Source organism: Hirsutella rhossiliensis (assembly GCF_020360975.1).
Source record: "Hirsutella rhossiliensis strain HR02 chromosome Unknown scaffold00003, whole genome shotgun sequence".
Taxonomy (NCBI): domain Eukaryota; kingdom Fungi; phylum Ascomycota; class Sordariomycetes; order Hypocreales; family Ophiocordycipitaceae; genus Hirsutella; species Hirsutella rhossiliensis.
In genome coordinates, this window is record NW_025408669.1 from 6,022,961 (window position 1) to 6,049,015 (window position 26,055).

The 26,055-nt window shown below is 59.7% G+C and overlaps 7 protein-coding genes and 1 non-coding gene across 8 annotated transcripts; 4 read left to right on the forward strand and 4 right to left on the reverse strand.

Annotated features, from left to right (window-relative positions):
* Positions 1–1,295: 1,295 nt before the first annotated feature.
* Positions 1,296–7,082, reverse strand: HRG_03873 (HEAT repeat associated with sister chromatid cohesion domain-containing protein; the record flags this gene model as incomplete). Its single annotated transcript, XM_044862344.1, has 4 exons — positions 1,296–1,874; positions 1,932–6,621; positions 6,675–6,858; positions 6,926–7,082. The coding sequence occupies 4 exons, from the start codon at positions 7,080–7,082 to the stop codon at positions 1,296–1,298; spliced, it is 5,610 nt and encodes a 1,869-aa protein (XP_044723370.1).
* A 902-nt stretch (positions 7,083–7,984) lies between these two features.
* HRG_03874 (HEAT repeats domain-containing protein) lies at positions 7,985–9,005 on the reverse strand (the record flags this gene model as incomplete). Its single annotated transcript, XM_044862345.1, has 2 exons — positions 7,985–8,495; positions 8,548–9,005. 2 exons carry the CDS (start codon positions 9,003–9,005, stop codon positions 7,985–7,987), a joined length of 969 nt encoding a protein of 322 aa, XP_044723371.1.
* A 216-nt stretch (positions 9,006–9,221) lies between these two features.
* On the forward strand, positions 9,222–9,293 carry HRG_12069. The gene has a single exon. It is a non-coding gene; the product is annotated as a tRNA-Gln (tRNA).
* A 493-nt stretch (positions 9,294–9,786) lies between these two features.
* Positions 9,787–10,815, forward strand: HRG_03875 (NUBPL iron-transfer p-loop NTPase domain-containing protein; the record flags this gene model as incomplete). Its single annotated transcript, XM_044862346.1, has 1 exon — positions 9,787–10,815. The coding sequence occupies one exon, from the start codon at positions 9,787–9,789 to the stop codon at positions 10,813–10,815; it is 1,029 nt and encodes a 342-aa protein (XP_044723372.1).
* Positions 10,816–10,979: 164 nt separating this feature from the next.
* Positions 10,980–11,616, reverse strand: HRG_03876 (cofilin/tropomyosin-type actin-binding protein; the record flags this gene model as incomplete). The annotated part of the gene is made up of 4 exons (XM_044862347.1): positions 10,980–11,174; positions 11,241–11,374; positions 11,457–11,559; positions 11,614–11,616. The coding sequence occupies 4 exons, from the start codon at positions 11,614–11,616 to the stop codon at positions 10,980–10,982; spliced, it is 435 nt and encodes a 144-aa protein (XP_044723373.1).
* Positions 11,617–12,112: 496 nt separating this feature from the next.
* Positions 12,113–13,408, forward strand: HRG_03877 (putative molybdopterin binding domain-containing protein; the record flags this gene model as incomplete). The annotated part of the gene is made up of 7 exons (XM_044862348.1): positions 12,113–12,181; positions 12,323–12,367; positions 12,416–12,510; positions 12,564–12,581; positions 12,642–12,934; positions 12,986–13,205; positions 13,291–13,408. The coding sequence occupies 7 exons, from the start codon at positions 12,113–12,115 to the stop codon at positions 13,406–13,408; spliced, it is 858 nt and encodes a 285-aa protein (XP_044723374.1).
* Positions 13,409–17,284: 3,876 nt separating this feature from the next.
* On the forward strand, positions 17,285–18,255 carry HRG_03878 (ras family domain-containing protein; the record flags this gene model as incomplete). Its single annotated transcript, XM_044862349.1, has 4 exons — positions 17,285–17,302; positions 17,444–17,558; positions 17,654–17,932; positions 18,014–18,255. The coding sequence occupies 4 exons, from the start codon at positions 17,285–17,287 to the stop codon at positions 18,253–18,255; spliced, it is 654 nt and encodes a 217-aa protein (XP_044723375.1).
* Positions 18,256–19,507: 1,252 nt separating this feature from the next.
* HRG_03879 (uncharacterized protein) lies at positions 19,508–24,256 on the reverse strand (the record flags this gene model as incomplete). Its single annotated transcript, XM_044862350.1, has 1 exon — positions 19,508–24,256. The coding sequence occupies one exon, from the start codon at positions 24,254–24,256 to the stop codon at positions 19,508–19,510; it is 4,749 nt and encodes a 1,582-aa protein (XP_044723376.1).
* Between the last annotated feature and the right edge of the window lie 1,799 nt (positions 24,257–26,055).

Sequence of the window (26,055 nt, forward strand, 5' to 3'; positions counted from 1 at the left end):
TGGGCGTTAAGCGGAAGAGGGGGGAGACGGGGAAAGGAGGAAAAGAGACGAGCGTCATGGCAAGGCAAAAGAAGAGCGGAGTGGGACGAATGAGGTGTGAACTGTGCGCTGTCCATGGATAACGCGGCACCGGCTGCGGCGACCAAGGAACAGGCCGAGCCACAGCTTGACGACGCGCCAATCCAATTTCATTTTTCCTCCTTGTTTCTCGCCCGCTCTCTGGCCGTGGATGACGGGGAAATGAAGAGTAGACACTCACACGTCGACATGGCGAGAAGCGTCGTCGACAGTTTGTTTCGTTTCGTGGCCGCTCGCCTGGCAGGGTATCCGAAAACGGAAAGGAAGATGACGTCGAGCTCGACGCCCCCCATGCGCCCGCTGTTCAGACTCGGCTCTTGGTGCACGGCGTCGCCCACCAGCAGAGCACCCCCTGTCCCCGGGTGCCTCGCAGCTCCCGTCCGTCTGTGTTTGTATTCGCCCGCTCGTCAGTGGCTTGCCGATTGGGGGCTGGAGAGGCGCCGCAGGGGGTGCGAGATCTTGGGCGGCGATCGGGCTGCAGGGCCACGGCGCGGCAGACGATGGACGCTTCGGTTCGTGGTCGAGCAAAGAAAGATGGCTGATGGGGGGGGTGGGAGGCCAAGAGATGGCCAAGAGGTGGCCAAGAAGTGGTGGCCAAGATTTGTAGGTATGGGAAATGAGCTCTGCAACCAATTCCAGCCCCTCTCCAAACAAACAAAACACCAACTACCTGGCCGCGTCTATTCTTTCCCCCTTTCCTCTCTGCTTCCTTCTCACTCTCTTTTCTTTTCCCCTTTATTATCCCATTTTCCCTCCCCAGCAGGCAGAAGAGAAAATCAGGCAACGGAAACAAAGGTAAAATCAGCCTCTCTCCCCGGTCTTGGCTTCCCCATGGGCCCGCCCCCCCCCTCCCCCCACCAAGATCCGTCCCTTGGCTCTCCCGACCCCTGCAGGTACCAAGACAGATCAGATCAGATAAACGACACCTCCATCTTCTCCACCACTCCCTCCTCCACCCTTCAACGCCCTCTTCTTGATCCCATGGAGCACTCAGCGTCTACGGCACATGCACACGCTCCTCCTTGTCCCGAAAATCTCCCATCAATTGGCCTCGCCTATCCCCAGGGGCGCCAAGGTATCATTTGAAAGCACCCAAAAGACTCCCCCCAAATCATCAACCTGAAGCAAGATGGCAGCAAGCAAAGGCCAAGCCAGAAGCCCTTCCCAAGTGAAAATGAGCAACGCCCTCCCCAATGTCCTCGTCCTCCCAGACGCCTCTAAATCCAGTCCCCGTCCAGTTCTGCCTCCTCGCTCGGCGCCACGCTCTGCTTGCGCGGCCGTCCTCGTTTCCGCGGCTGTGAGCTGGATCGCGCCCGTTTCTTGCGTCCGCCCGGCGTCGCCCCTCCTTTGCGCTTCCTGCCCCGATCTGGTCCTTCTCCCTCGTCCCCGGCCTCGCTCGGTGTCGCCGGCCCGTCCACGCCCATTCCCTCGTCTTCGTCCGCCACCTTGAACTCCTTGTCCACGCTCATCAGCTCCACAAACTCTCTGCACTTGCGCGCCATTTCCTCTTCACTCTGCAGTCCCTTCACGTGCGCCGCCACTTCTTCCCAGATCTTGTCCCCGTGAACGCCTTGCACCTTTGTCGGCGTCTTGTTCAGGTCCTTTGCCAGCGCCTTGGCCTTGCTGTCATGCCGGCTCGTTCCCATGCCGTACAGCTTTCGGATATGCGTCCGCGCCTCCCAGACCAATAGCAAAACCATCGATGCCGCCGCCAGTTGGCGCAGTCGTCGGGGCTCCACCGCGAACTCTAGCCCGGCGCCCTTGCATTCCACGGTCTGCCCTTCGGCCGGGGGTCCCTCCGCCCATGTTGCTCCTCCCGCCGTCCCGGCTGTAGTGTCGCTTGCGGCCGGCACCTCACTCGGAGGCAGTTCGTCAATGTCCATCCGCACGTTGAAGACTTCCGACTCGATGGCCTGCGCAACCGTCGCCCCCGTGCTGGCCACAATCTTCTCCATCGTGTTCACTGCGCTTTGCACCTCGCCCACCGTTTGGTAGTCGAAAAAGGCTACGTTCTCAACAATGAACCTAGTGAAGCCAACGTGATGTGGCACCTCGCCTGCCACATCCAGCTTGCTCAGGTCAAAGTCCACTTGCCCGCACAGCTTTTCCAGGAAGCGTTGTCTGCTCTTCATCTTGCTAATCTTGAGCACTTCCATCAGCAGATGCAGCTTCGATTGGAACGGGTCCACGGTGGCGCCGTGTTCATCCTTGACCACGTCTCGCTGGTACGCATATGCCGACTGCACCGCCTTGACGTACTCTCTCTCCAGGACTGTCTCGTGCTTTTCGTGAAGCGCGCGGTGCTCCATGTAGGCGAGCTCTGCAATCTTTCGGTTGGCCGACGTCTCCAGCGTGATCAGGGTCACGCCCGTCTCCTTGGGATGGGTCAGGCCTTGGCGGTTGATGCTGCCCAGAACCTCCATGGCCAAAAACGCATGTTCGTCCTGGCTCCCCAGCGCAATCCGTGTAAAGTCCTTCATGAACCGCTGGGTCGTGGCGCTTGCAACGTCGTCAAAGTTGGTCCCGCCCATAACCGTCAGCTCCTTTTTCTTGTCTCCAGACCCAGCCTCGACTCCAGCCTCGGACCGCTTCTCTTCCGTCACAAGGAATTCCTTGAACGACCGGAGGATCAGCGTCTCCAGGATCGGCACCCGGTCCTGAAACACCTGCTGAAAGGCCGTGTAGACCTTGGCCAGGACGTAGTTGCGTGGCCACGACTGGCAGACCAGTCCTATTGCTTCGATGGCTGCCTTTCGAGCCTCCAGGGACTGGGGTGCAGAGGAGAACGGCGAAAGGGTGTCAACTATCAAACGAGGAACCGAGTCTCCCTGCCAACGAGGAAACTTGTCCCTGAAGATTTGCAGCTGCTGATCTAGGTCACAGTGCTTGCCGACACTTCCCACAATGATCGCGTAGGCGCAGAGATGGTTGAGTCTTTTGTTGTCCAGCGGCCCCTTGCCCAGCTTTTGAATGCCCATCAGACTCGACGCGACGAGATTTGCCAGAGGGGCGAAGTCTTTGAGCAACTCGCAAACGGCTTGCGCGCAGGCAATCAAGTCGTCCAAGGCGCCGCGCGACGAGATTTTCCCGATCCCTTTGAGAAGTTGGAGGCGAACCTCGGCGAGGAACTCTGAGTGGATCGTCGGCAACTGTGGCAGCACCCTTTTGTATATGACAGTCACTGCCCGAAACGCAGCCAGTTCATCGCGGCCAGTGAAGCTCGCCAGCTGTGGCTTGAGAAGACGAATTTGTTCCAAGTTGAACAGTTTCGGGTCGGCCTTGGCGAAGATGGTGAGGACTTGCAAGGCATCGCGTCCGGAGGGAACAGTCGTATCCTCGGAGTCGGGGTTATCAATGGACCCAAACATGGTCCCGACCAGCCGTGAGCAAACGGAAAACGGTCCTTCTAGAGATCTGTTCTGCGGCCTGAGTATCGTCTGAAACACCTTGTCGAGAACCTCGGTGACAGTCCCCGTCTTGACCGTTTGGATGATGAGCGCCACGTGTTCCGTGAGCGAAGTCTCGAACGCTGCCGTGTTTTCGTTGGAGTAGAAGGGCGCGAACCAAACTTCCTCAATCATTTGCCTCGAGAGGTCGCGCACTCCTTCGTCTGGGTCCTGAACGCGGCGAAGCAGCCCATTTGCTATGGCACTCCGCAGCGCCTTGCTTCGGTTGCGGAGGTAGATGTCACGAGCAAGCTTCATGGCTCGTTTCCTCACCCCGACACCGGCGTCCTGGAACCTCTCGATGATTTTAGGCGTCAGGGACGACTCAAGGCCGGGTCGCATCCCGATGCAGTTGCCCAGTAAGCCGAGCGCCGAGTCCCTCACCTGCGTTGAGGAGTCGCTCGAGCAGTCCAGAATCAGTTGAATGACGGTCGAATCGCCATCCAAGATCGAGGGATCCGTCTCCAGAACCTGGTTAATGCTCTTCAGGCTTTTGCTTCGAACAGTTGCCTGGTCGCTAGCCATAGACCCCAGCAGAATGTTGACAATCTTGGTGAATGCTTCGCACAAAGGGGATCGCAGCAGGATGATTGAGTAGGCAAACTTGGCTTGGCTTGCCGTGACTGCTTTGAATGTGTACTCGTTGGATAGCCATTGGCGGTCATCAATCATCATCCTCAGGCGATAAGCCAATCGCCCGAGCTCCATGTCGCGTTCGCCGTCGTCCTCTTGAAGAGAGTCGTAGCCGGCATGAATCTTGCTCCCCCAGTCTGTGATGAGATGCGAGACCACACTGGCTAGATGGGCGTCCTCGGAGCAACGCCTCTGCAAGTATTCCAACGCAACCCGGTAGGGTCCTGACCAGGCAAGGACGTGCTCGACCTGGCTCTTCTGTTCGAGGACGTGGGTCGCCAGGTCGGAAAGATACTGCGACAATTCGCCCGCGTCACTGCCTTCAAAAGAACTCGCGGTCCTCTTGACGTGCGATCGGAGGCGTGAAATCGCGGCGCTCATAGCTCCCAGCAATTCCAGCGCCATGTTCTTCGCCGGCGCAGCAGTCTTGCCCGCCTCGAACAGCTGTACCATCATGAACATCAGGAGCCGCAGCAGAAGCTCGGCCGACGGCCAGTCGGGTGAGTCGAGGCACGTGGTGAAGTCATCGACGAAGAGGTCCAAGAGATTTCTGTACGGCGTGTCTCCAGACTTTGTAGAGCCTATGGCCCGCTTAACGATGAAGTTAATCACATAGGATGCGTTGCGACTCGCCGCCTCGTTCAATGGCGCTGCACTTGCTTCCAATTCCTGGACAGCCACGGCATGCTGCTGAGCGCCCTGCTCTTCTGTTGTGATGGTCGATGACGCCTGATTTCTTTTCAAAGGCTGTGGTTCCTCTGCCTCTCCCGTTTCGCCGTCGTCCAGGCTTCGGAGGATGGCAGCCCGCCCGCTTTCGTCGTCAATGTTGACTCTCCCAGAGCTTGCCTGAACCAAGCGCATGATGAGCGCCGAAACTGGCTGAATGCTGCCACTATCGGAGAGCTTGAACTGTCTGGAGCTCTGCTTCCCCACAGGAAGTTTCTCAAGCGAGGTCAGGATGTCGTCGATAATACCTTGCCTCTGTTCCGGCTTGATGAGGAAAATCTGGCACAGCATGTCCATGGCGACAGATCGAATGCCATCAAACTTCTGCACACCAATCGCCGAGTCCCTCTCGAAGTAGGCGTTTTCCACGAAGATGAGTTTCGACGCAGTGTACTCGAGTGTGTTGATCACAGACTCCGAGAGCTCGATTTTGGTGACCAGCTCGGCAAGCAAAGCAAACAGCTTCTGGCAGCAGACGAAAGCAGACAAAACGACCTTTTTGTGTTTCTGGACCATCTTGAAGAGGCTCGCGGTCGGCCCTGAGTTTCGGAGCTCCACCAGCGGAATGACCAGATCTCCCGTCACAGCCTTGAAGAGATCAACGCATCGTTGGATAGTCGCCTCAGAGTAGATCTGCTTGTCCTCACGGCCGCCTGAAAGTATTCGCAAGCATGTGCGTGCAGCTTTGAGCGCCGTCTCAAGTTCGGATAGTTGTCGTATCCAGGACTCCAGGGCGCCCTCGTCCCAGCTTTCGTCGACACGCATCTCCAGGTCATCCACTTGCTTCAGGCTCGAGTCACTCAGCTTCATGATGCTAATTAGATTCTCCAGAGGGACGCTGTTGAAGCATTTCAGGCCAATCACTTTCTGAATCGCGCCATGCATCTTCTGTTGGGTTGCGGATGTCATGGCAGGTTCCTGGTCAGTCGTAAGAGCCACAATGTGCTCAGCTCCAGGCTCCATCGCCAAGGCGTTTCCCACAGCCGTAAAAACGGTCCGAAGCAACGTTTCGAGTGCTTCCAACGCAGCCTCGCTCCTCTGGCGCTGGTCGAGGCTCGTGACGGTGACGCCCTGGCCGTGGGCGAAGTCTTGGTTCTCGTTTCGCCGGACTGAGAGATTATGCGGAGCATCTAGCGACTCGGTAACTTCGATATACTCCTCCCTTTTGATGTTTGCCGCAGGTAGCTCAATACTGAATGCGGGAATCTTGCCGCTCGTGGGCGATTGGTCTGCGGGCGTCGCCGTGCGGCTTGTCGAGGTCGGGACCTTGGCTTCAATCGTGGCCTGAGCTTCGACCGACACTTTGGTTTCGGGCAGGGCTTCAGCCTCGACCGGGACCTTGGCCTCGATCGTGAGCTCTTGCTGAGCGGGTGCCGTCTTTAGCTCCTGCGGCTGGTCCAGGCCCACGTCGACATATGATGCCGGGTCCAAGGTCCTTCTAGAGGGGATGGCCACCTCTATCCTAACCGATGGAGACCTATACGTCTCGCGCTGTTCTGGACGAGCCCCGTGTGCCTGTGACGAGGTAGTGGAGCCGTGTGACGGGGATTCCTTGCTCGGTCTGGGAGGTTGGTACGTCTCGCCGTTGACAAGCTTGGGGCTCACGGTGTTGGCTTTTGTCGATTTGAAGAAGCTCCCGACTTTATCGTAAACGCTCTTCGTGATCGGGGACAGGCCTTGCGACAAGCTGCTGCCGGGGGGTGCGTGGGACAGGCCCGCAGGCACCGCTGGAAATTTGCTGCGAACAGTCAGTAGATGCCGAGACGCATACGCGCGCGTGCCAATACGAACTAGTGGGTTCTCTGCGACGGCTTAAGATCATGCAGCACGTAGTCGGCAGTCTGCTTCAGGCTCCTCGACCCTTGCGGATGAGTCGTGGCTTCGCTATTCACTTTGTCATATTCATCTCGCGGGAAGAGATCGGAGATGCGCAAGGCAGGCGAGCCTGATCCGAGGCTGGGGTCTGGAATAATATCTGAACACCGGGGTCAGGCCATGTGCTTTCCCCGGCCGGACTCTGGCGGAGGCGTGCAGTTACTGACCGGGAAGAAAAGGGACAGTCGAGGTCTGCGGGGAAAACGACAAGGACTCTTGCAGCGTGAACGGTCGCGATATGGAAGAATGGGGTTGCGCCGAGCCCTGGTAGGCATCGACCCCATTTGTCGGACCATTTGCGTTTTCTTGCTGCATATCTGCCATATTGTCGGTCGTCACAATAGCAGCTCCCACGATTTAGGCATGGCCGATGGGTTTTCGTGGCCGAACAGGTCGCATCGGGGACTCGGCACGGCACAGCAAGTGAATCGGCTGGGGCTCCGTGGAAGAGACGGGTGGGACATGAACAGCGTCCTCTGGGCGTGTGACCCCGAAGGCTCTTGAGGACAGAGATGTGCCGTCAGGGAAATGCGGTTGCTCGGCGCATCGTTGGTCCGGCGTCGTGCTTGATTCACGGAAGGTGACTTCACGAAGCAGCAGCCTCGCGCATGCCTTCCTCGAGGTGGACAATCGATAGTTGGAGTGGGTCCCTGCATAAAGCTCCCGACCACTGAGCAGCGACGCCGCCTTGCCTCATGAGGCACAGCCCCACTGTACCTTGTTGCCGCCACATGCAGCTGTCCGCTGCAACGTATTCCGGTGAAGCAGCGGAAGCATGCCCTGGGGGTTTGCAGCAGCTGCAAATCACTTCCACCCACTCAAAGGGAACAGACGAGAGATCCCAAGGCCAAGCGCGGCGCTTGGCTCTGCACAAGAAGCTCGAAGATGGCTCACGCTTACCAGGCAATCCAGCCATGACCCAGCCGCGAATCGACGAAGATGAAGCCAAACCCCTCCGATTTCTCCTCGAGACGAAGGCGCAATCAAACGGGCTATATACAGCGTGAGTTCTCGGCTCTAGAGCATCGCCCGCAGCCGGTGTCCCAGTTGGGGCTGAACCTGCAAATCACCAGCACAGGCTCGGCGACGACATACACCTCGATGCAACACGAGCACATGTCTCATTGTGGAAATCGTCCTCTCTCCCCATGCTCGCATACTGCTTGTGAGCACGAGAGCGACTGAGAGGTTGCTTTCTTGGTATTGGGTCTTCTCGGATCGTGTCCCTAGGCAGTAGCACCTGCAACTTCCGGGATCAGTGCGTACTCGGCGTCTGCGCTCTTCTCGTACTCGGCCATGTCCAACGCCACAATGACACTCTCGCGGACTACCTTCTCCTTGTCCTGCAAAAAGCTTTTCAGGGTCTCTTCAACACCCTCCTCCTCGCCCAGGCTGCCGAGGGCCTCGGCAGCCTCGTGCCGGACCATGCTCGCCTCGTTTACATCGCTCAATGCCTCGGTGAGAGCGGGGATGGAAGCCGGGTGTGACAGCTGCCCGAACACAAAGGCGATCTCATGCCGGAACAAGGCCGACTCGTCCTTGAAGCCCTTGGCCAGTGCATGGACTGCAGGGACCGCCGTGGGCGCATCGGGGGGCGAGGCAAAGTCTCGGAGAGCAAACATTGCACGGTATCGCAGGAACAGCGGCAGGTTGACATCCACAAGCTGCTTCGCGAGGTCGTCGACGGTTTTCTCTGACTCGGGCATGGGAGGCGCGGGATCGATGGAGGCGAAGTCGCTAACTCGAGTAAGCCAACGTGCACGTAGAGCGCCAGGGTAAGACGGCCAACCTTTGTCGCAGCTTCTCCTGCAACCTCTCCTCGGAATTCTCCCAGTGTATTCTGTCGATGGCGATCTCGCAAGTCTCCTTGACGACAACGTCCTCGCCCTCGCGATCCCGGAAGTGCTCCAGCAGATCCAGGTCGTCGGCCCTTCCAAGGGCGCCCAGAGCCTCGGCGGCCTCGTGCCGGCACATGGGGTCCTCCTGCAGATCGGAGAGGACACGGCGCAGCGGATCCACGGCGGCGCCGTTTCCGGTTTGCCCCAAGCAGTAGGCTAGCTCGTGCTTGAGCAGCGCGGATGGCGACGCAAAAGCAGCCGCGATGGCATCGATGGCGGCGATGGCAAATTCGCCTTCGGACGTCTTGGCCAGGTGCTTGAGCGAGAAGAGGGATCGGAACCGAACCGGCAGGGGCGTGGATTCGGAGCAGAGGCTGTCTCGGAGGCTCTTGATCGTAGCGTCAGCCATGATGTTGAATGGGGCGTGTCGCAGCTGCAAGTACCGAGTCGGGCGAGTCCAGCTCTGCTCACTTTCCGCGCGCATGTCCGAAGGTCGGGGCGCAAGAAAATTTAGGAGGGGCACTCAACCCCGCTACGACCACCCTTGCTCCACCCAGCTTACTTCATAATTGCCATTAGACTCCCCACCGTCAGATCCCATGGGAAGCGGAAAACCACTTCATTTGGTTCCATGGTCTAACGGTTATGACTGCGGATTCTGATTCCGCCAGCGAGGGTTCGACTCCCCCTGGAACCTATCTTTTTACTGATCCTGCCGCGTTTCGGTGTTGAGCGGTCCCCCTTTTTGCTTCTTCCTCGTCTCTGATCCGCTTACGACGGTGCCGAGGCGTGTCTTTGTTGGTTTTGCTATTCCAGCCAGCCCTTCCATCACTCTCGCAAAGCCTTCCCGGAGGAATAGACTTGGCGCTCGGTCCAGTTGAGAACGGCTACCCTAGAGCCCGTTGCGATTCAGAGATGAACCATTTTGATGTGGCGTTCCCGGATGATCATTTACTTGGGTTGGTCCAATAGAGAACAAGTGTCAGAATGGGGACTAGATGGTTAAGAGGGCCGTTTCAGCTTTTTCTCCAGCAAAAGCCGAAGATGGCGTGGGTGCTGGGAGGGTCAGCCATGACCTCGACGGCCATTATTAATCGTGCACTCCGAGTCGTCATCGCAAACACCAACATCGCCACCGTAAAACACAGGCTCACACAACAAGCACAAAAGCCAGACACCAAGCTCCGACAATGGCCCCCTCACTCGAGGAGCCGGAGCCGATCGCAGACGTTCTCGCGGACCCCGTCAAGCAAAAACCCCAGCTCGTGGCCCCGGAGCCGGAGCACTGCCCCGGGCCCGAGTCCCAGCAGGCCGGCAAGGCCGACTCGTGCGCCGGGTGCCCGAACCAGGCCATCTGCGCGGCGGCGCCCAAGGGCCCGGACCCGGACATTCCGCTCATCTCGGCGCGCCTGGAGAACGTGAGGCACAAAATCCTCGTGCTTAGCGGCAAGGGCGGCGTGGGCAAGAGCACATTCACGTCGCTGCTGGCGCACGCCTTTGCAACCAACCCGGACAGCGCCGTCGGCATCATGGACACGGACATTTGCGGGCCTAGCATCCCCAAGATGATGGGCGTCGAGGACGAGACGATCCACGTGAGTGGGTCGGGTTGGTCGCCCGTCTGGGTCATGGACAACCTAGGGGTCATGAGCATCCAATTTATGCTGCCTAACCGCGACGACGCCGTCATCTGGCGCGGGCCCAAGAAGAACGGGCTCATCAAGCAGTTCCTCAAGGATGTCGAATGGGGCGATCTCGACTTCTTGCTCGTCGACACGCCACCGGGCACGAGCGACGAGCACCTGAGCGTCAACTCGTTCCTCAAGGAGAGCGGCATCGACGGCGCCGTCGTCGTCACCACGCCGCAGGAGGTATCCCTGCTCGACGTCCGCAAGGAAATCGACTTTTGCCGCAAGGCGGGCATCAGGGTCCTGGGCCTGGCCGAGAACATGAGCGGCTTCGTGTGTCCCAAGTGCAAGGGCGAGAGCCAGATCTTCCGCCCCAGCACCGGCGGCGGCCGGGCCCTGGCTGCGGAAATGGGCATTCCCTTTCTCGGAGCCGTGCCGCTGGACCCGCGCATCAGGATGGCCTGTGACTACGGAGAGAGCTTCTTCGACTCGTTCCCGGACAGCCCGGCCTGTGTGGCATTCAAGGGGGTGGTCAAGGGGGTCGCGGCCCAGCTGGGACTTGACGCCCAGAGCGTGTTGCCAGACGACTGAATACAATGGAAATGACGGATCTCCTCCCTCGAACAGTCTAGTTGGCGACCTCCGCGTGCACAGCCTGTCCGGCATGGTCTCCTGGGAGAGGCTGCATGGCCAGCACGTCTTTCGCCTCGCAGCACAATCTCTTCCTCGACTGCTGCTCATGGCCGCCTCACTTGTCACCCTGGCCCAGATGCCAGCTTGCCGGGTATCTCTTCCAGATCTTCGGCCGATTCTATATCAAAGACCCTGCCCACCTCGCTCGTATTCCGCATCAGCTCCTTGGCGCCGGCATATATCATCCTCATATCGGCATTGCAAGTCGACGGAAGATAGTAGAGCAGCACGTACGGCACCGAAATTCGACCATCGGGCTGTATTACACCGCAGAGTTAGCCGCGAGCGCCCAGAGGCTCGGCTCGGCTCGGAACGGAACGCACCAGGGTGAGCGGGTAGCTTAGGAGAACATAGCGAGGCGAGTGGTCCGGGAGATCTTCGCCGATTTCTTCCAGAGACTTGTATACCGTCTTGTCGTCGTCTTGGCGGATCTCGTACGTCTTCTTGTCGATCATGTCTGGGTAGGATGGCGTGCCGCAGTGAGGGTCAGCTAGGTCAGGCTGGCCGGTAGATGGAGCATCCATTGAGATGAAACGCACATATGACTGCCTGGGGATCATTGGCCCTCGAAGTCGTCAGGCGGAATTTGCGCAAGTGGTCCTTGGTCTCCTGAGAGAATTTGTAGAGCCTCGCCTCGGACGCCTTGCAAGCTCTCCGTCAGTTGCGTGCCGGCCGCAGGGGAGGCGGACATGGTACCATCATGTGCAGTCTGGAGTCTCCGAGGCTGAGGTTTGCGCGGGCTGCCTTGCAGGAAGAGGCCGTATCGGACCGTGGTCTTGGGCAGCGTCGTCGCGGATGCTCAGCGGAGGAATAGACTGAAGTGTTTCGGGATTGAGCAACCCGCCGGCCCCGCCAAGCGCCTGCGCAACGGGTATGTACCTGCGGCCATGCACTGTACGAGCGACCCCGCGCTCTGAGTCTGCTAACAGATACCTGTATGGCCAACTACGGCTGCAGGCCCAGCCTGTACCCTCCATCCCAAAGTCATTTTGGCAGTCTCTAGCTTTGATTGCGTCATGAAAACACCCTGGGCAGCCCCCAAACTGGACCCGCATCAAAACGCACCTCGTCCCGATCCGACTTCCTCTTCTACACCGTGTCGGGATCCATGTTTTCTAGGCTATCCCAGGCAGCGAGGCACTTGTCAGGTCCCTCTCCCTCCTCAATTGCCCGGCGGCCGTTGGCCCTTGCGAGGATGGCGCCGGCGAATGAGCGCGGCTCGCGCACCGTCCACACCGCGGCCTGCTTGATCATCGGCGATGAGGTCCTGGGCGGAAAGGTATATGCCCCTGAAAAGCCAAGAACTGAGCGACGCGCGCGCTGACGCTCCCCGAGACAGTTGACGTGGGTTATCCTCGCGCGGACCCGTCCCGATGTTGAGGGCCTCGAGCATTGACAATGGTAGACCAACTCGGCGCACATGGCAAAATGGTGCTTCGCTCTGGGAGTTGTAAGTCACAAATGGCCCATGGCTCGGACGCGTGCTCACCCCGGCCAGAGCCTGAAGCGAATCGAGGTGATCGAGGACGATGAGAGCGAGATTATGGAGGCGGTTCGTCGGATGAGCGATCGTTACGACTTTGTTGTCACCAGGTACTAAGAGCCAGCAGACCTGGGAGCCGCCAGAAACTGACGAGATTCTCCAGCGGCGGAATTGGGCCAACGTGAGCATGCAGCCGCTTCCCCTTGCAAGCAATGGCTTTCCTGACCCAATCGCGGTGCAGGCACGACGACATCACCTATCAGTCCATTGCCAAGGCGTTTAGTCTGCCCCTCAAGCTACACAAGGAGGCGTTTGACAAGATGAAGAAGCTGTCCAAGCCTCATCCTTCCCAGCCCAATTTCAGCTGGGACACCGACTCACCCGCTCTCAAGGCTAAGCTGCGCATGGTTGAGCTGCCGACGGACGAGTCTCGGGACTTGGGCGAGCAATTCATCTTTCCCCACGACGATCTTTGGGTTCCCGTCGCCGTCGTCAACGGAAACATTCATATTCTTCCGGGTGTCCCGAGGCTGTGTAAGTGTCTGTCCATGAGGAACGCGTCTGGCTGTTCTGACGGGACCGCAGTCGTGAAGCTACTTGACGGACTGAAGCCGCACATTCTTCCGAGGCTTGTCGACCCGGAGGGCAAGGGAACCACGAGGGTGTTGATATCAACGCCCCTTGCCGAGAGCGAGATTGCCGCCTATCTCACGGAGCTGGCGGCCAAGGTTGAGCCCAAGGGCGTCAAGGTCGGGAGCTACCCGCGGTGGGGCAAATCACGAAACACGGTTACACTCGTCGGGAGGTGAGCCACAGCCTTGTCTCCCTCTTCCTGGAGCCCTTGCCCTCGCTCTCTTTCTGGCGCAGAGCTGACCGGGTGCCACGGACAGAGACCACGCGTTCCTGGACAGCATAGTAGCCGAGGTGGCGGAGAATGTCCGGGGCAAGCGGGTCACGACCGAGAGCGACGATGACGAAGCCGGCACCGGGACGGACAAGAATGCCTGAGATTTCCGGACCTGGCAGGAGACGGACCCGACGTGGGGCGGCGATGGCAGACTTGCCGCATCCATGGCGTTGACAAATCCTACTGTACCCGTCCTGACTGCTGACGCACCACGCAACGCAAGGTTGCAGTCGACCGGTCAGCCTTGCCAAATCAGCTGATTCGTGAGACCGTTTACAGTACATACATGGGCTTGGAGCTCGATAAGAAAGTCGTCAGGTCGGATTTGCCGATCGTTTATGCATTGAAAGTGTGATGGGACGATGGAGACGAGGCCAAGGATCCCCTGTCAGGCAATTTCGCCGTGGGCCCCCATTGCTTGGCCAGCTTCTCCCACCTTTATCACCGTGCCATACGCAAGCGCCGAGGAGCGAGCGACGACGTGACGTATGCAAATGTCAGCACGCTGCCATGGAGCGTCTCTACAGAGCCTCTAGACAGCCCAATGAGGACACGGCCGGTTTACGGTAGACGACGGGGTAATTTACCAAGCATTGTACGGAGCACGGAGTCTGGCCACAGCGTGCATGTTGCCAAGACGAGTACGGCATCCACGGACCTGATTTGCCGAGTTGATAAGGCGGCGACGAGCCAACAAGGGGCGTCGGGGCGAATGGCCCGGCAAGCGCGCCGAGAGCTTGTTTGGATGGGCGGTGGAACCTGGGCGCGGCAGCTGCAGCTCGGGGCGGTGCCTTGAGAGTGTGGAGGAGGAGGGCATTCATTCTAGAAGGACGATGTGCGCCCCTGGCCGGGGTTGCTAGGCCAGCGCCCCATTCTTGGCTGGATGCAGTACAATAATTTGGGAGTCGAACGACATGCTCCCCGGCCGGTGTGGTGTAGACGAGCCTTGTCCCTTGCCGAGTGCCTTTGCTCTGCAGTGTGATGGACGATGGCGTTGAGTCTCTCGGGAGCACGAAGGTCTGCGAGTATGGTGGCAGGTCCGCGATGCTCTTGCAGCCGCACCAATGGAAGTACCTTTTGCTTGCAGTTCCTGGAGCAAGCATCTTGTCATCTCTCATAGGCACTGTGATAATGTGGCTTGCATAAGATATGCACGTGCTCAGACCGGCGGCTGGGATTCAAAGCCCGTGTAACCGTGTAAGTCGGTACTATGTACGGATACGCACAATCACACGCGAGAGATGCTGAGACACAACCACAGGAGCCCATCTCGTTTCTTCGTCTTTGCTCCGAGGCCACGCCGCGGGCGACTCAGTAGCCAGCAGCGTGCCTCGATGGCCGGTTGACATTGGCCATGTCGACGAAAACAATGCGAGGATCCGGGAGTGATTTGATGTCTATGACTTGACACTCGTGGTGGAAGACAAGAAATTTCTTCTCGCCCCGGTACGGATTACTTGAGTGTACTGTACAGTACTTTTGATCCGCAGACTGGGGAACAGCGGCCCTTTTTTCTTCTTCGTCGGGCCTGTCTCTGCCTGGCCAGCACAGTAAGTTACTTGGTAGTCGGCATGAGGCGGCACGCCAAGCAGGGGGCTTAAAGGAAGGGGACCGGGGGATGCAAAGCATGTCCAGGGGTTGCTTATTGCAGAGGGAAAAAGGTCATTGAGGAGATGGATCCCGATTGTTATATCGTACAGTACAGTACGTGATGGCTTCCCCCTACTTGGGCACGTTTTATTTTTTTATGCGGATGTCCTCTGGCAGCCTGTGGGAGATAACCGTGCCATGCACCACCACATGCACATGTACTGTGGGCACATGCGAGGCACGAGGCATCTTCCCGGACCGGCGCGTTGTTATTGTTGTTGTCTTTCCCCGATGATCAAGGCCTGGCATGCACTACGGAGTACCTTGGTTCGACGACCATCACATCAAGCACAGTACAGGGCTAGCCGCAGCTGGCCGGGGTTTGGGGTTTGGGGTTTGGGTCCGCTAGGCCGTCGAGCCGAGAGATGCCATGAACTGCATTTGCGTTGAAATAGCGCCGAAGAGACGAAGAAGAAACATTGGTCGTGGCGGCCCTTCCACCCCCCTCCCCCTTGTCCAGGCCGTCGCACGAACCGCCTCTTCCCGTTTGTTCCGTTGTCGAGGCGGTAGCACGAAACCTCTTTTGCACAATGATTGGGCCGTCTTTTTCTGTTTGGCCTCGTTGACGTCGCGTCGAGGCCCCACCATCTATCTGCCTGCGCTTCTGTATGTACGGCTTGGGTCATGATGGAAAAGACTGCTGTGACGGGATGTGATGGTGACGATGCCCAAGCCTCCCGACCCGACCCTTGTTCGGCACACGAGGATACCTTACTATACCTTGTTGGCAGCATCACCCGATTGCAACTTTGCGATTCCGCCGTCTCCTCCTTCAAGGCATGAGGGGAATGCGTGCTGCCAAGAGAGGGAGAGAGCCGGAGTGTGTGAGAGAGGGGGAGAAGAAACGTGCCCTGGGCTGGGGCCCCTTGTCTCTTTTTCCTAGCGCCCTTGGGCTGGGGCCTCCGCACCCACCTCTTTTGGGGCCTCTGTGGCCGTACATTAGCGCCTCTGCCTGTACGGCACTCTCCCTGGAAGTCTGCACAGAGTCTGGGGAGGTCCTGGGGAGAGTCTCCGTCGAGGACTTGTCGTCGCTTCTCGCCGTACATGGTTGATACTTTTTTTTCGTCCGGTCTCGACCAGCCTCCCCTTTCTAACCACACGAACAAGTGTATTCGTACATGCATGTGAAACTTTTTTGTTTCCTTTTTTTATCCTTTCTCAGGTAGTTTCTATTCGCGGGAGGGGGGAGGGGGACCCTTTTCACAGACGTGTGGCATGCGGATAGATGCACCGCGCAGAGACTGGTCGTTCGTCGCCTGCTGTTGGACGATCCGAGCACTACGAGCACGGCTGACCCAAAGAGGCGGGCTCGACTGACCCGTCCAGTCGTTGTCTGGAGGCTCGACTGCATGTGCCCCAACGGAGTGAGGTCCCTGCAGCACAAGGCATCTTCTCCACAAAGCTCTGCCAGAGGCTTCACCTACCCTGTTGCCTGACCTCCAGGGTGAAGTCGGCGTCGGCTTCGGCCTGCCTCAAGTCTACGGGGAACATGGCTGCTGCCTCTGATGCGGCCACAGCGCCCCCTCTCGGCCCCCCCCTTCCATCCGAAGCACCAACACCACCTAATGGACCACCTGCCGGCAACGCACGAGGCACCCCAGGGTACGCTACCCGGTACAAGAGGTACTTGGACGCGTCGCCGACTTCCACGCCTGCCGCACCTCTGCGACGCTTGTACCCGCCTACTGCCCCAGGCCTCGCGGACCAAGCGCGCGCCATCGCATTCGTACCTCCCGCTGCACGGCTTTGTTAGTGCGCGACCTGGCTCTCGGCCCCTCCCCGGAGCCCAAGGTACGACATGGCCAGGTACTCCTGCTGCTACTGGACTAGGTAGCTCCCCAGCCCGGCCACAGACGAGCTAAGAAGCTCAGGCAAGCTAACAGGCCCAAGGTAATGCCTAGAGTGCAAGGTAACCACCTCAATCTAGTAGCCGCCAGCGCTAGGACCGGCGCCCACTCTTCTTCTCCATCCCCATATCCTCCTCTCCATCCATCATCGTCCTCCGCTCTCCATTCTCCGTTTCTGCATTGTCCGGCTTCGCATTCGACGCTGCCCCGTTGCCATCGTCGTCATCCTCCCCTCCCCCCATACGACCTCGTCGCGCCGCCGCAATCGTCCCTTTCGAGCCCTCCTTTTCTCGCCTGCCGCCGCCCTTGGGCCGTATTGTTCGCCCCTGCGATCCGAGACACGCTTTGATTCCGCACTCGACCCGTCCTGCGCGAGCCAAATTTTGATTTTGACTTGTGGCCCCCTCCTCCTGCTCCGTCCTGCCATTTCTCTCTCCCCCCAGGCAGCGTCGGCCATCACCCGGTGCCTAGATACCCGCAATGGCCTCATCAACAAAGGTATGGCGAAGAATATTTCCCTGTCCGCCGCCGCGCTCCTTGCTCCCAGCGTGTCCCGTGTCTAGCTCTCTCGCTGCTCTTCCCTGTCGCCCGCATCACATTCTCATGCCCGACGCTAACCCTGTCGGCTGCTGTTTCTAGTTTCTGCGAGAGTATAAACTCGTCGTCGTCGGCGGAGGCGGCGTCGGTAAATCTTGCCTGACGATTCAATTGATCCAAAGCCACTTTGTCGATGAATATGATCCCACGATTGAAGGTTCGCCTCGTCCAGCCCGATGCCCTCCTGCCTCGTCATCTGCACCCCCTCTCCGCTCGCCAGTCGCTGACGTGTCCGTCCTCCGCCCGTGACAGACTCGTACCGAAAGCAGTGCCTCATCGACGACGAGGTCGCTCTGCTCGATGTCTTGGATACCGCCGGCCAGGAAGAGTACAGCGCCATGCGCGAACAGTACATGAGGACCGGAGAGGGCTTTCTGCTCGTCTACTCCATCTCGTCGCGCCAAAGCTTCGAGGAAATCACCACATTTCAGCAGCAGATCTTGCGGGTCAAGGACAAGGACTACTTCCCCATGGTGGTGGTAGGAAACAAGTGCGATTTGGATGAGCGCGAGCGCGAGGTCTCATGGCAGGGTAGGAATCCCACGCATGCACACACAACCCGCGAATCCATCCCCACTGCGTCTGACTCTGGATCCTAACTCGCAACTGCAGAGGGCGACGCGCTGGCCAAGTCGTTTGGCTGCAAGTTCCTCGAGACGTCAGCCAAATCTCGCATCAACGTCGACAAGGCCTTTTACGATATCGTGCGCGAAATCCGGAGATACAACCGCGAGATGCAGGGCTACTCCACCGGCAGCGGCGGTAACTCTGGCATGAACGGCCCCCCCAAACCGATGGATATGGACGATGGTGAGAAGGAGCCCGGCTGCTGCGCAAAGTGCGTCATCATGTGAGGCGTTGCGCGATGGCACGAGGTGTCGTCAAGCGTCGGGATGGGCGGGTAAAGGAGAAAAAGAAAAACAACTGGTCTCAAGACCAGAGGGGCTGCACGGTTGGATGGACCGTCCTACGAACCACGGTCGAAACACATGAGCCGCGAGAGGGGATGGGGATGGAGCATGAGTGGCCGCTTTTGACGGCAATCTACGAGACAAGGGCGACCAAGGTTGAGGGAACAGTAATATCACCAGCCCTTGTTTCACTGCATCGGACGACGAGCCGAGCTCCTACAGTACTTGGCCGCACGACCGCTTGGACCTGGCACGGAGGAGCCAACCCGTTGGTGAAGGCGAGAGCGACCAGAACGAAGAACAAACAAACAGCACGGGTTACGAGCAAGCGCCCGGCACGACTGGCCAGTCAGCCGTACACGCGCTTTCTTTCCTTTTTCTTGGCTTTTATTTTACTTTGCCCGACATCATGGATCAGGGCTTGTCTTGCCCGCACCTGGAGAGGACCGAGGGGCCTACAGGGCTGAGGGGTAGCTATGTACAGACGAGGGCTTGTCGTGTGCACGTGGACCGTCTGAGCGAACCCTCTTGGTGGAAAGGGGCTTGACCCGGACGGATAGTGACAGGTGAGGGGAGGGCATCTTGGCTGCAGATATCTTGTACGCAGATCTCGTTGGCTCCGCCACAGCTTTCCCCCTCCCAAGACAGACAGCTGGGTAGGGTCAACGTTGTTTCCGGTCGACGTCTTTTCCAGATGCCAATCTTGGACCGCTGCGCTGTTTCCTATCTAACTACCTACCTTAGATGCCCTTATTTCATAACTGTAATTTCAGTCCTGGTCTTCAGGAACCGGATGCGAAGCCCCATGGCCCTTTACAGTATGCAGTTTCGTTCGATTCGCGGGTCTTGGCTGATCCAGCTCCCCGACGGGTGCTGTCCCTTCGCGGCAATCCGCTCACGTGACGGGCGTCAACGACATGTCGCCAAAACACCACGGAAGGCGGCAGGTGCGACAGTTGGCCAGTGCTAACACGATTGATCATCTATTCCCTATGAGAAAAAAACAAAAAACAGAAACATTTCGATTCGCAATCTATCGCCCAGGGGCTCACCGACTGACGTGGATTAAGTTGACGAGCCCCAGGCTCCTCGATCTCTCCACGTCTCCCACACTTGTCGCCCCGCCTATGCCGCCACTACACTTGCCAAGACGACGGGCTCGATACCCCCCCTCTGACCATCGATCTGCCGTCCTCTAACCCTCCATGGGCTCAGGGTCTCCCGGCGCCTTGTTGGTCACGGCCGCCCAGCCCTGCGGGGCCTGCGAGAACCACGACTCCCATCCCGGAACCAGCCCGGGGCCCGTCTGGTTGACAACGGCGTCGTTGCACTGCATGCAGATCCACGCCACGGGCTGGCCGTAAGCGCTGGGATGGCCGTTGCCGACGTTTGCCTCACCCGGCGACATGGTAAGGAGGCATCCGGCGCACCGCTCGCCGCCCAGGTTCTCGTCGCGCCAATTGCGCACCGTGGTCACGCTGGCAAGGGCCTTTTCGATGTAGAAGCAGCGGTGCTCGCGGCAGAGGCGCTGCTGGAACATCTTGGTCGCGCACGCGCAACCCGTGGCCGGTCGCGCGTCTCTGTGGAAGTGGACGGGGTTGCCATTGACCGTCAGCGTGCCCTGGACCTCGAGGCCGTCGGTGAAGTCGCTTCCCCAGATGGTGCGCGCGCCGTGGCGCAAAAGGCGGCGCAAGGACCCCATGTTTCTGCTATATGACACGGCACAGCCGTTGCAGAAGTAGGCCCGCATCTTCAGGAGCTCTTCCGGCTCGACGCGCCTCCACCCGGGCCTGACGCCGACGACGACGTCGGCACTGTCTTGCGCGCAGGGGTCGCAGACGCCCCATCCTCGCCCCGACGGGCCGGGGTGGTCCAGCGATGCGCAAACCTGGTGGTTGGCGATGGGGCGGTCGCATTTGCCGTTGCCTTCGAGGTTCGGCTCGTCGCACCGTCTGGTGCCGTCCGGCTTATTGCCAGCTGAGTTGGCTGGTTGAATCATCAGGGGGACCTTTTCCATGTGGTTGCGAATCAAGACTTGGTTCCTCCGCCTGACCGACGAGTGGCTCTCCTCGAAGAGCGTGACCCTGGCCTGGTTGCTGGAGCCGGCTGTGGACCGTCTGTGGACGTCGTTCAACGTGCCCAAGTTCTCTGGTGTTATATATCTGTTCCACCTGCCGAACCGCACGAGAGAGCCTTGGACTGAAGGCTCTGTGACGAGAGCTTGCGGAGCAGAAGACTGTCCTGCGAGAGACTGCGTGGGAGGAAACTGTGAAGAAGTAGACGACGACGACGGACCGGGTGCGGCAGAAGGAGCAGGAAGCTGCCGAGGAAGCAGGGGTCCAGCCTCATAGGCTTGCCCACGACGTTGGCGGTTCCTACGACCGGGTCGGTAGAACAGGCAAACGAAGCGCGAAGAGGCGTTGGCCGGACGCTGGGCCGGACCCGCTGAGGTCTCTGCATCATCCTGCAAACGCGATGCCTGGCTGTCGTCCTGCGACTGCCGAGCGACATGGGGCTGCGAGCCGGGGCCGCGGCCGCTGCTTTGCGCCTGCTGAGTGGCAATGGACGAGGCGGGGGCGCTGCTGGTGTTCTGCAGCCCTGGAGTGGCATCGGGCGCCTCGTCGGCCCTGCTGCCTGGCCTGTCTCGCACCGCGCTGACTTGTCGTTGCTCTGGGGGCTCGACGAGCCGGCCGGCGTTGTCTTGTCCGGAATGGCCCATTGTCGGCCCTGGGTGCAGAGGGTCGCCTGGTCTTGCGCTGCCTGGTTCAGAGCTGCTTGCTGGTCTTTCGGGGGTGCTGGAAGAGCCTTCTTTTTCGCTTGTTCGTTGAGTTTTTAATGATTCCGGCGAGAGATTCACAAACTCGGAGATGTCGAAATCGCTCCCCTGGTTTGCGCCGTCGTCGGTCCGGTTTGGCTCCCTTTCTGGCCGGTTTACGACCCCATGCGCCGGGTTTGCATCGCTGGCGGGAGCCTGCTGCTCTTGGTCACCCTGCGGTCGGTTACGAATCGCATTCCACAGGACTTCAGGGGCGATTCCCGAGTCGATCAAGGCGTTTATCCTAGCGGCAACGTCGTTTACCTCGTCGATAGGGACGTCTACCAGGTCATCAGGGGCGTTTAGCGGATCGTCCAATCCAGCTGCGTCGTCTCTGCTCTCTGGTCTCTCTTGACCATCGTTGCCGCTGTTGCCGGGGTCAAGTCCATCGTCGCCGCCTTGGCTGCCGTCTCGTCTGTCTCGTCCGCCGCCGTCGTCTGCGTCGTCTCTCCCTTCGGGGCTTTCCCGGCCATCATTGCCGCTGTGGCGATCATCTCTGTCGTTCTCGTCGCCTCGCCTGCCACCACCCCTGTCTCCTCCGCTGCCGTCGTTTGCATTGTCGTCATTGTCGTCATTGTCGTCGTCGTCGTCGTGGCCGCCGCCGCCTGCGGCGTTGGGGTCGATCTCTGTCTCATCGCTATCGTTTGCTTCGTCTTCTTTAGAACGCCCGTCTCCCGGCTGGCCCGCGTCTCCTGGGGGCCCTTCATCGTTTGTGTGCCCGGGAGTTACTTGGTTGGAGTTGGCATCGTTTCCTCCGGCATCGGCATCAGCACCGGCACCGGCACCGGCACCGGCATCAGCACCGGCACCGGCACCGGCACCGGCATCAGCACCGGCATCAGCACCGGCACCGGCATCAGCACTGGCACCGACACTAGCACTGGAACTAGCTCTGGCACCAGCACCAGCACCAGCAGCGGCGGCGGCGGCGGCAGCAGCAGCACCAGGACCAGGAGTACGAGTAGTCCCGCGCCGTCTCGGGGCCCTGCCGTCAGCGTAGCTGACCCTCTTTGCCATAGCGGCGGCCACTGCATCGGTGTACTTCTCGTAATGGCTAGGAATATTCGCCTCCGGCCAGTTGTTTCTCAGCATTTGGACAAGGTCTTGAACCGAGATCTGGCTCGTGCGCGTGTCCTCGAGAGCGCCACCACGGTGGCCATGGGGAGGAGCCCCTTGCGGTCGCATAGCCCTCGCCATCTCTTCTGCGGTCGCCACGACGCCCATCCGGTTGTTGTCATCTCCTCCTTGCATCGAATATACGGGGAAGCCAGGGCCGATCCAGTGCTCGAGCTTCTTTCCGTCCTTGGGGTCGTTGACGCCTCCCGCGCCGTACCCGAGAGCCAGGTAGTAGATGGGCCCGGGTGGAGGGTCGAGCCGCCCGTTGTGGCAGTTCAAGTTGGCGCTGTCACCAATCTTGAAGGTGTCGCACAGGTGAGCCTCTCCGTTTTGCACGCACGAGTCGCAGGGTCGCTGGCGGTCGCAGTTGCGTCCCGTGGCGATGCAGCGGCTGCAAGCCCTGAAGGGCATGAAGTTCCCAAAGCCGACGCGGCTCAGATCAGGGAGAGGATAACTGTTTCCCGCGTCGTCGACGCAGTCGAGGCCCATCTGCAAGCACCGGTTGCAGGCGTTCGTGGCCGCGTCGGCCATGGCTCGACAGTGGTTGCGGTTGATGGCGCAGTTGGTGCAGTTTTTCCGCCACGGCGAGCCGCCCCGGAGCTCGGCCCAGCCGCCGTTGAGCATGTGCGTGACGGTCCAGGCTGTCGGGATATTGGGCTCGGGCGGGTGTGCGACGAGGTAGCCGCCATTCCAGCAGGTCATTTTGTTATTCTCGCAGCGTGTGCATCGTCTCGTCCAGGACTTGCGGTCCCCAAGCCAGCTGCAGCCCGGCTCGCCCTTTTTGGCAATTCGATTGTCGCAGGTGTCGCAGGCATGGCGGAACCATCGCTCGAAGCCCTGGCGAAGGTTGGGGCGCTTTTCCATCAACTGCCCGTTGACGCGGCAGTCCGTCTTGAGGCATTTGCCGCACGAGTATCCGAGGGTGGTGTCGACGTCGCAAGCACCCTCCTTGCCGTTGGCGACGCAGTGGTCACAGGCGGACGGAGCATAGTCGTCTCGGTCCTCGGTGGCGTATCGCCGCCAGACCTGCTTCCTCCTCAAGATCTTGCACTGGTGGTCTGAGTCGGGGTTGGCGAGCCGGTGGTCGGCGCAGTTGGTGCACTCGATCGTGTGCTTGCCGACCATGTACCAGTCACACGGCCTTGCTGCTGCCATGCGCTGTCCTTCGGGATCGTTTGTGCAAAAGTTGCACGCCTTGAGCTTGGGCTCGTTGCCGCCATCCTTGTCGCCCGCATCCTGCTGGACCTTCTTGCCCCTGGGCTTCCTGGGCTTCCTGGGCCTCTTGGGCGGTGGCGTATCCCCTTTCTCACTCTCTTCATCGTCATCGTCATCGTCACCGTCGTCGTCGTCGTCGTCGTCGTCAAGCTCGGCATCAGCGTCTTTGTTTCCGTCATTGCCCCTTTTCTTGGTGGCTCGGGGCCCGTCGCCGTCATCCTTTCCGCGCTTCCGTTTGGCCGCTGCGGACGCGGCCCTTTTCTTCGTGGTACCTTGCGTCTCGTCGTCGTTGTTCTCCCCACGCTTTCGTTTAGGAGGTTGCGCCGAGGTGTCTTCGTCCTGCGAATCTTGAGACTCGTTACTATCTGGCACGCGCTTGCGCTTGGACGGCGCGGATCCAGCCCCTTTCTTGGTGTTTTGCGTCTCAGCGTCGTTATTTTGTCCGCGCTTTCGCTTCGGAGGCGGCGCGGGTGCGTCCTCATTTTCCTGGGACTCTTGAGATCCGCCGTCAGCTGTTCCGCGCTGGGGCTCGGGTGGCGCGGAGGCAGCTGGCTCTTGCATGGAGGCTTCGATGGCCCTCTCCTGCTGGGGCTCGGGATCATAACGGGGAGAATAGGGGGTACTGGCCCGGGACAGTGAACTTGAGCGAGCCTCAGGGTTGATTGGTTGGCTCGTGGCAGACTCAACCTCCTGACCCTGCCGGGGCTCATCAGAGGTATCGGGTTGAGGTGCAGTGGGCCTAGAGGACATGGACCTTGTCACCGGGCGGGCTTCCCGGTCCGGATCCGATTCAGCCATTGCGTCTGGAGGTTGGGGTTTGGGGAAAGGGGCCAAGGTCAGGGGGCACAGGCTTGCGTTTCCTTGTCGAGGTCGACTTGAGGGGGAGGGGAGTGAGGGTTGTCGACTGGAGCTTGCTTGTGTCTGTCAGTTGATGGCAGTATTTGATCATTGATTGAGGCAGAGAGGATGGGCTGTCGAGCGTTGTTGATGGTAGACTCGGGTTGTCCGGCAAGGCAAAGGATTGTCGTGACCGTTCTGAGCTGGCTGGAGCTATGGGGTGAGTTGTCAAGGGGCAGAAATGAAGGACAAAGGTCGTATTGCCCTCTCTGTAGAGCCGGCACGCGACCTCTGAGTCTTGGATGCTCAACGACCAGGCTGCGAATGCCCTCGCTTGCCCTTGGTCTTCCCGGCTCTTATACATGGCGGCGCAGAGTTCGTCGAGCTATTCCTGTAGCCCCGGGAACGTGCTCTCTCCCGCCTCCATGGTCCCTCCCTCCCCATCCCGTCCACCTCGTCTTGGGAGAGGGTGAGCGGGAGGGCAGAGCGACCACGGCAGAGACAAAAACGTCTTTGTCCCGGGGGGCCATGACTCGAATCGTCTGCGTCCTGCGAGGGCAATGGGGAGAGTTCCTGGACATCAAAGTCGAATAAGCGAGAGCAGAGTACTTTTTCTTCAGTGCGGGCGGGAGGAAAAAGAAGTGAATCTTTGTGTGTGCGCGCGTGGTGCGGTGAACAAAGGCCGGTTCCGGGACACACAGTTCACGACTTCGCGGCCGTCACTGGAGTCTACAAAGCGGGAGTGAGGGCGGCAAGTCAAGTGGGAAAGAAAAGAGAGGTTCGTGCAAGTTGCTCTCTTTGCTCTGATGTCCTGCCCTCTTGCCACTGTTTACATACATGCCAATTGCCAAGTAAAGACCATCGACAGGTACAGCAAGATGCTCGCCCCCTGTGGGATAAAAGGGCCCGTTCCTCTCCCGCGTCGTCGCGCTTTGTCAGTCTTTTGTCACCGCGGCCTGTCTTTTGTCGTCCTCACCCCCCCCGCGGCGGGCCCCGTCCTTTCCCTTTCCCGCGCGGCTAGAGCAAAGGCTTCTTCATAAAGACGGCCGGCCCGCCGATAAAGGTCCTCCCGGTGGCCCATGACCAGCCCCCCCCCCTGGCGCAAAAAGCAAGCCTCGTCGTTGGTGCGCGTCTCAGGCGGGTCGGCCCGTCGCGGGAGGGCGTGGCCATGGTCGTCCTTGTTCTCCAGCTGCCGCCGACTCTGTTCGTGGTGGCGGCGGTGCGCTCGAGCTCTGCCATGGCTCTGCGTCCGCGGCCGGAGAGCATTGGCGGTGCTCCGAGCCACGGGGCGGAAGACGCGGTGAATCCCGCTTTGTGAGCTCGCCGATGGAGCAGCAGCAGCAGCGGCAGCAGCGGCGGCGGCAAGAAAAGACAGCACACAGACGGCTGTACAGAAGGTGAAAGAGAGAGAGGCTCGATAAATAGAGAGGGAAGCCATAAATACCGTCAAAGGTAGAGAGAGAGCCTTGGCCCAGCCGACCGAAGCGAGCGTCGCGGCCAGGAAACGTCTCGAGCGCCGCGTGCCCGACGGGGAGAAAGGAGGCCTCGCCCGGGGCCCCGTGCTCGCGGCCGTCGCTTATCGCCGTGTCGACGAGGGGCTCTTGCTCCCTTTTGCGTCTGGATATGAGCACGAGGGCCTGTGAGAACAAAAGCGACGCCATGGATGGCTGGTACGTGTCTGGCAACAATGAACATTGGGAACCCCCCTGTTGCTCTTTCTCACCTCGAGAAACCTGTCGCCGTGGGCTTCTAGCATCTCC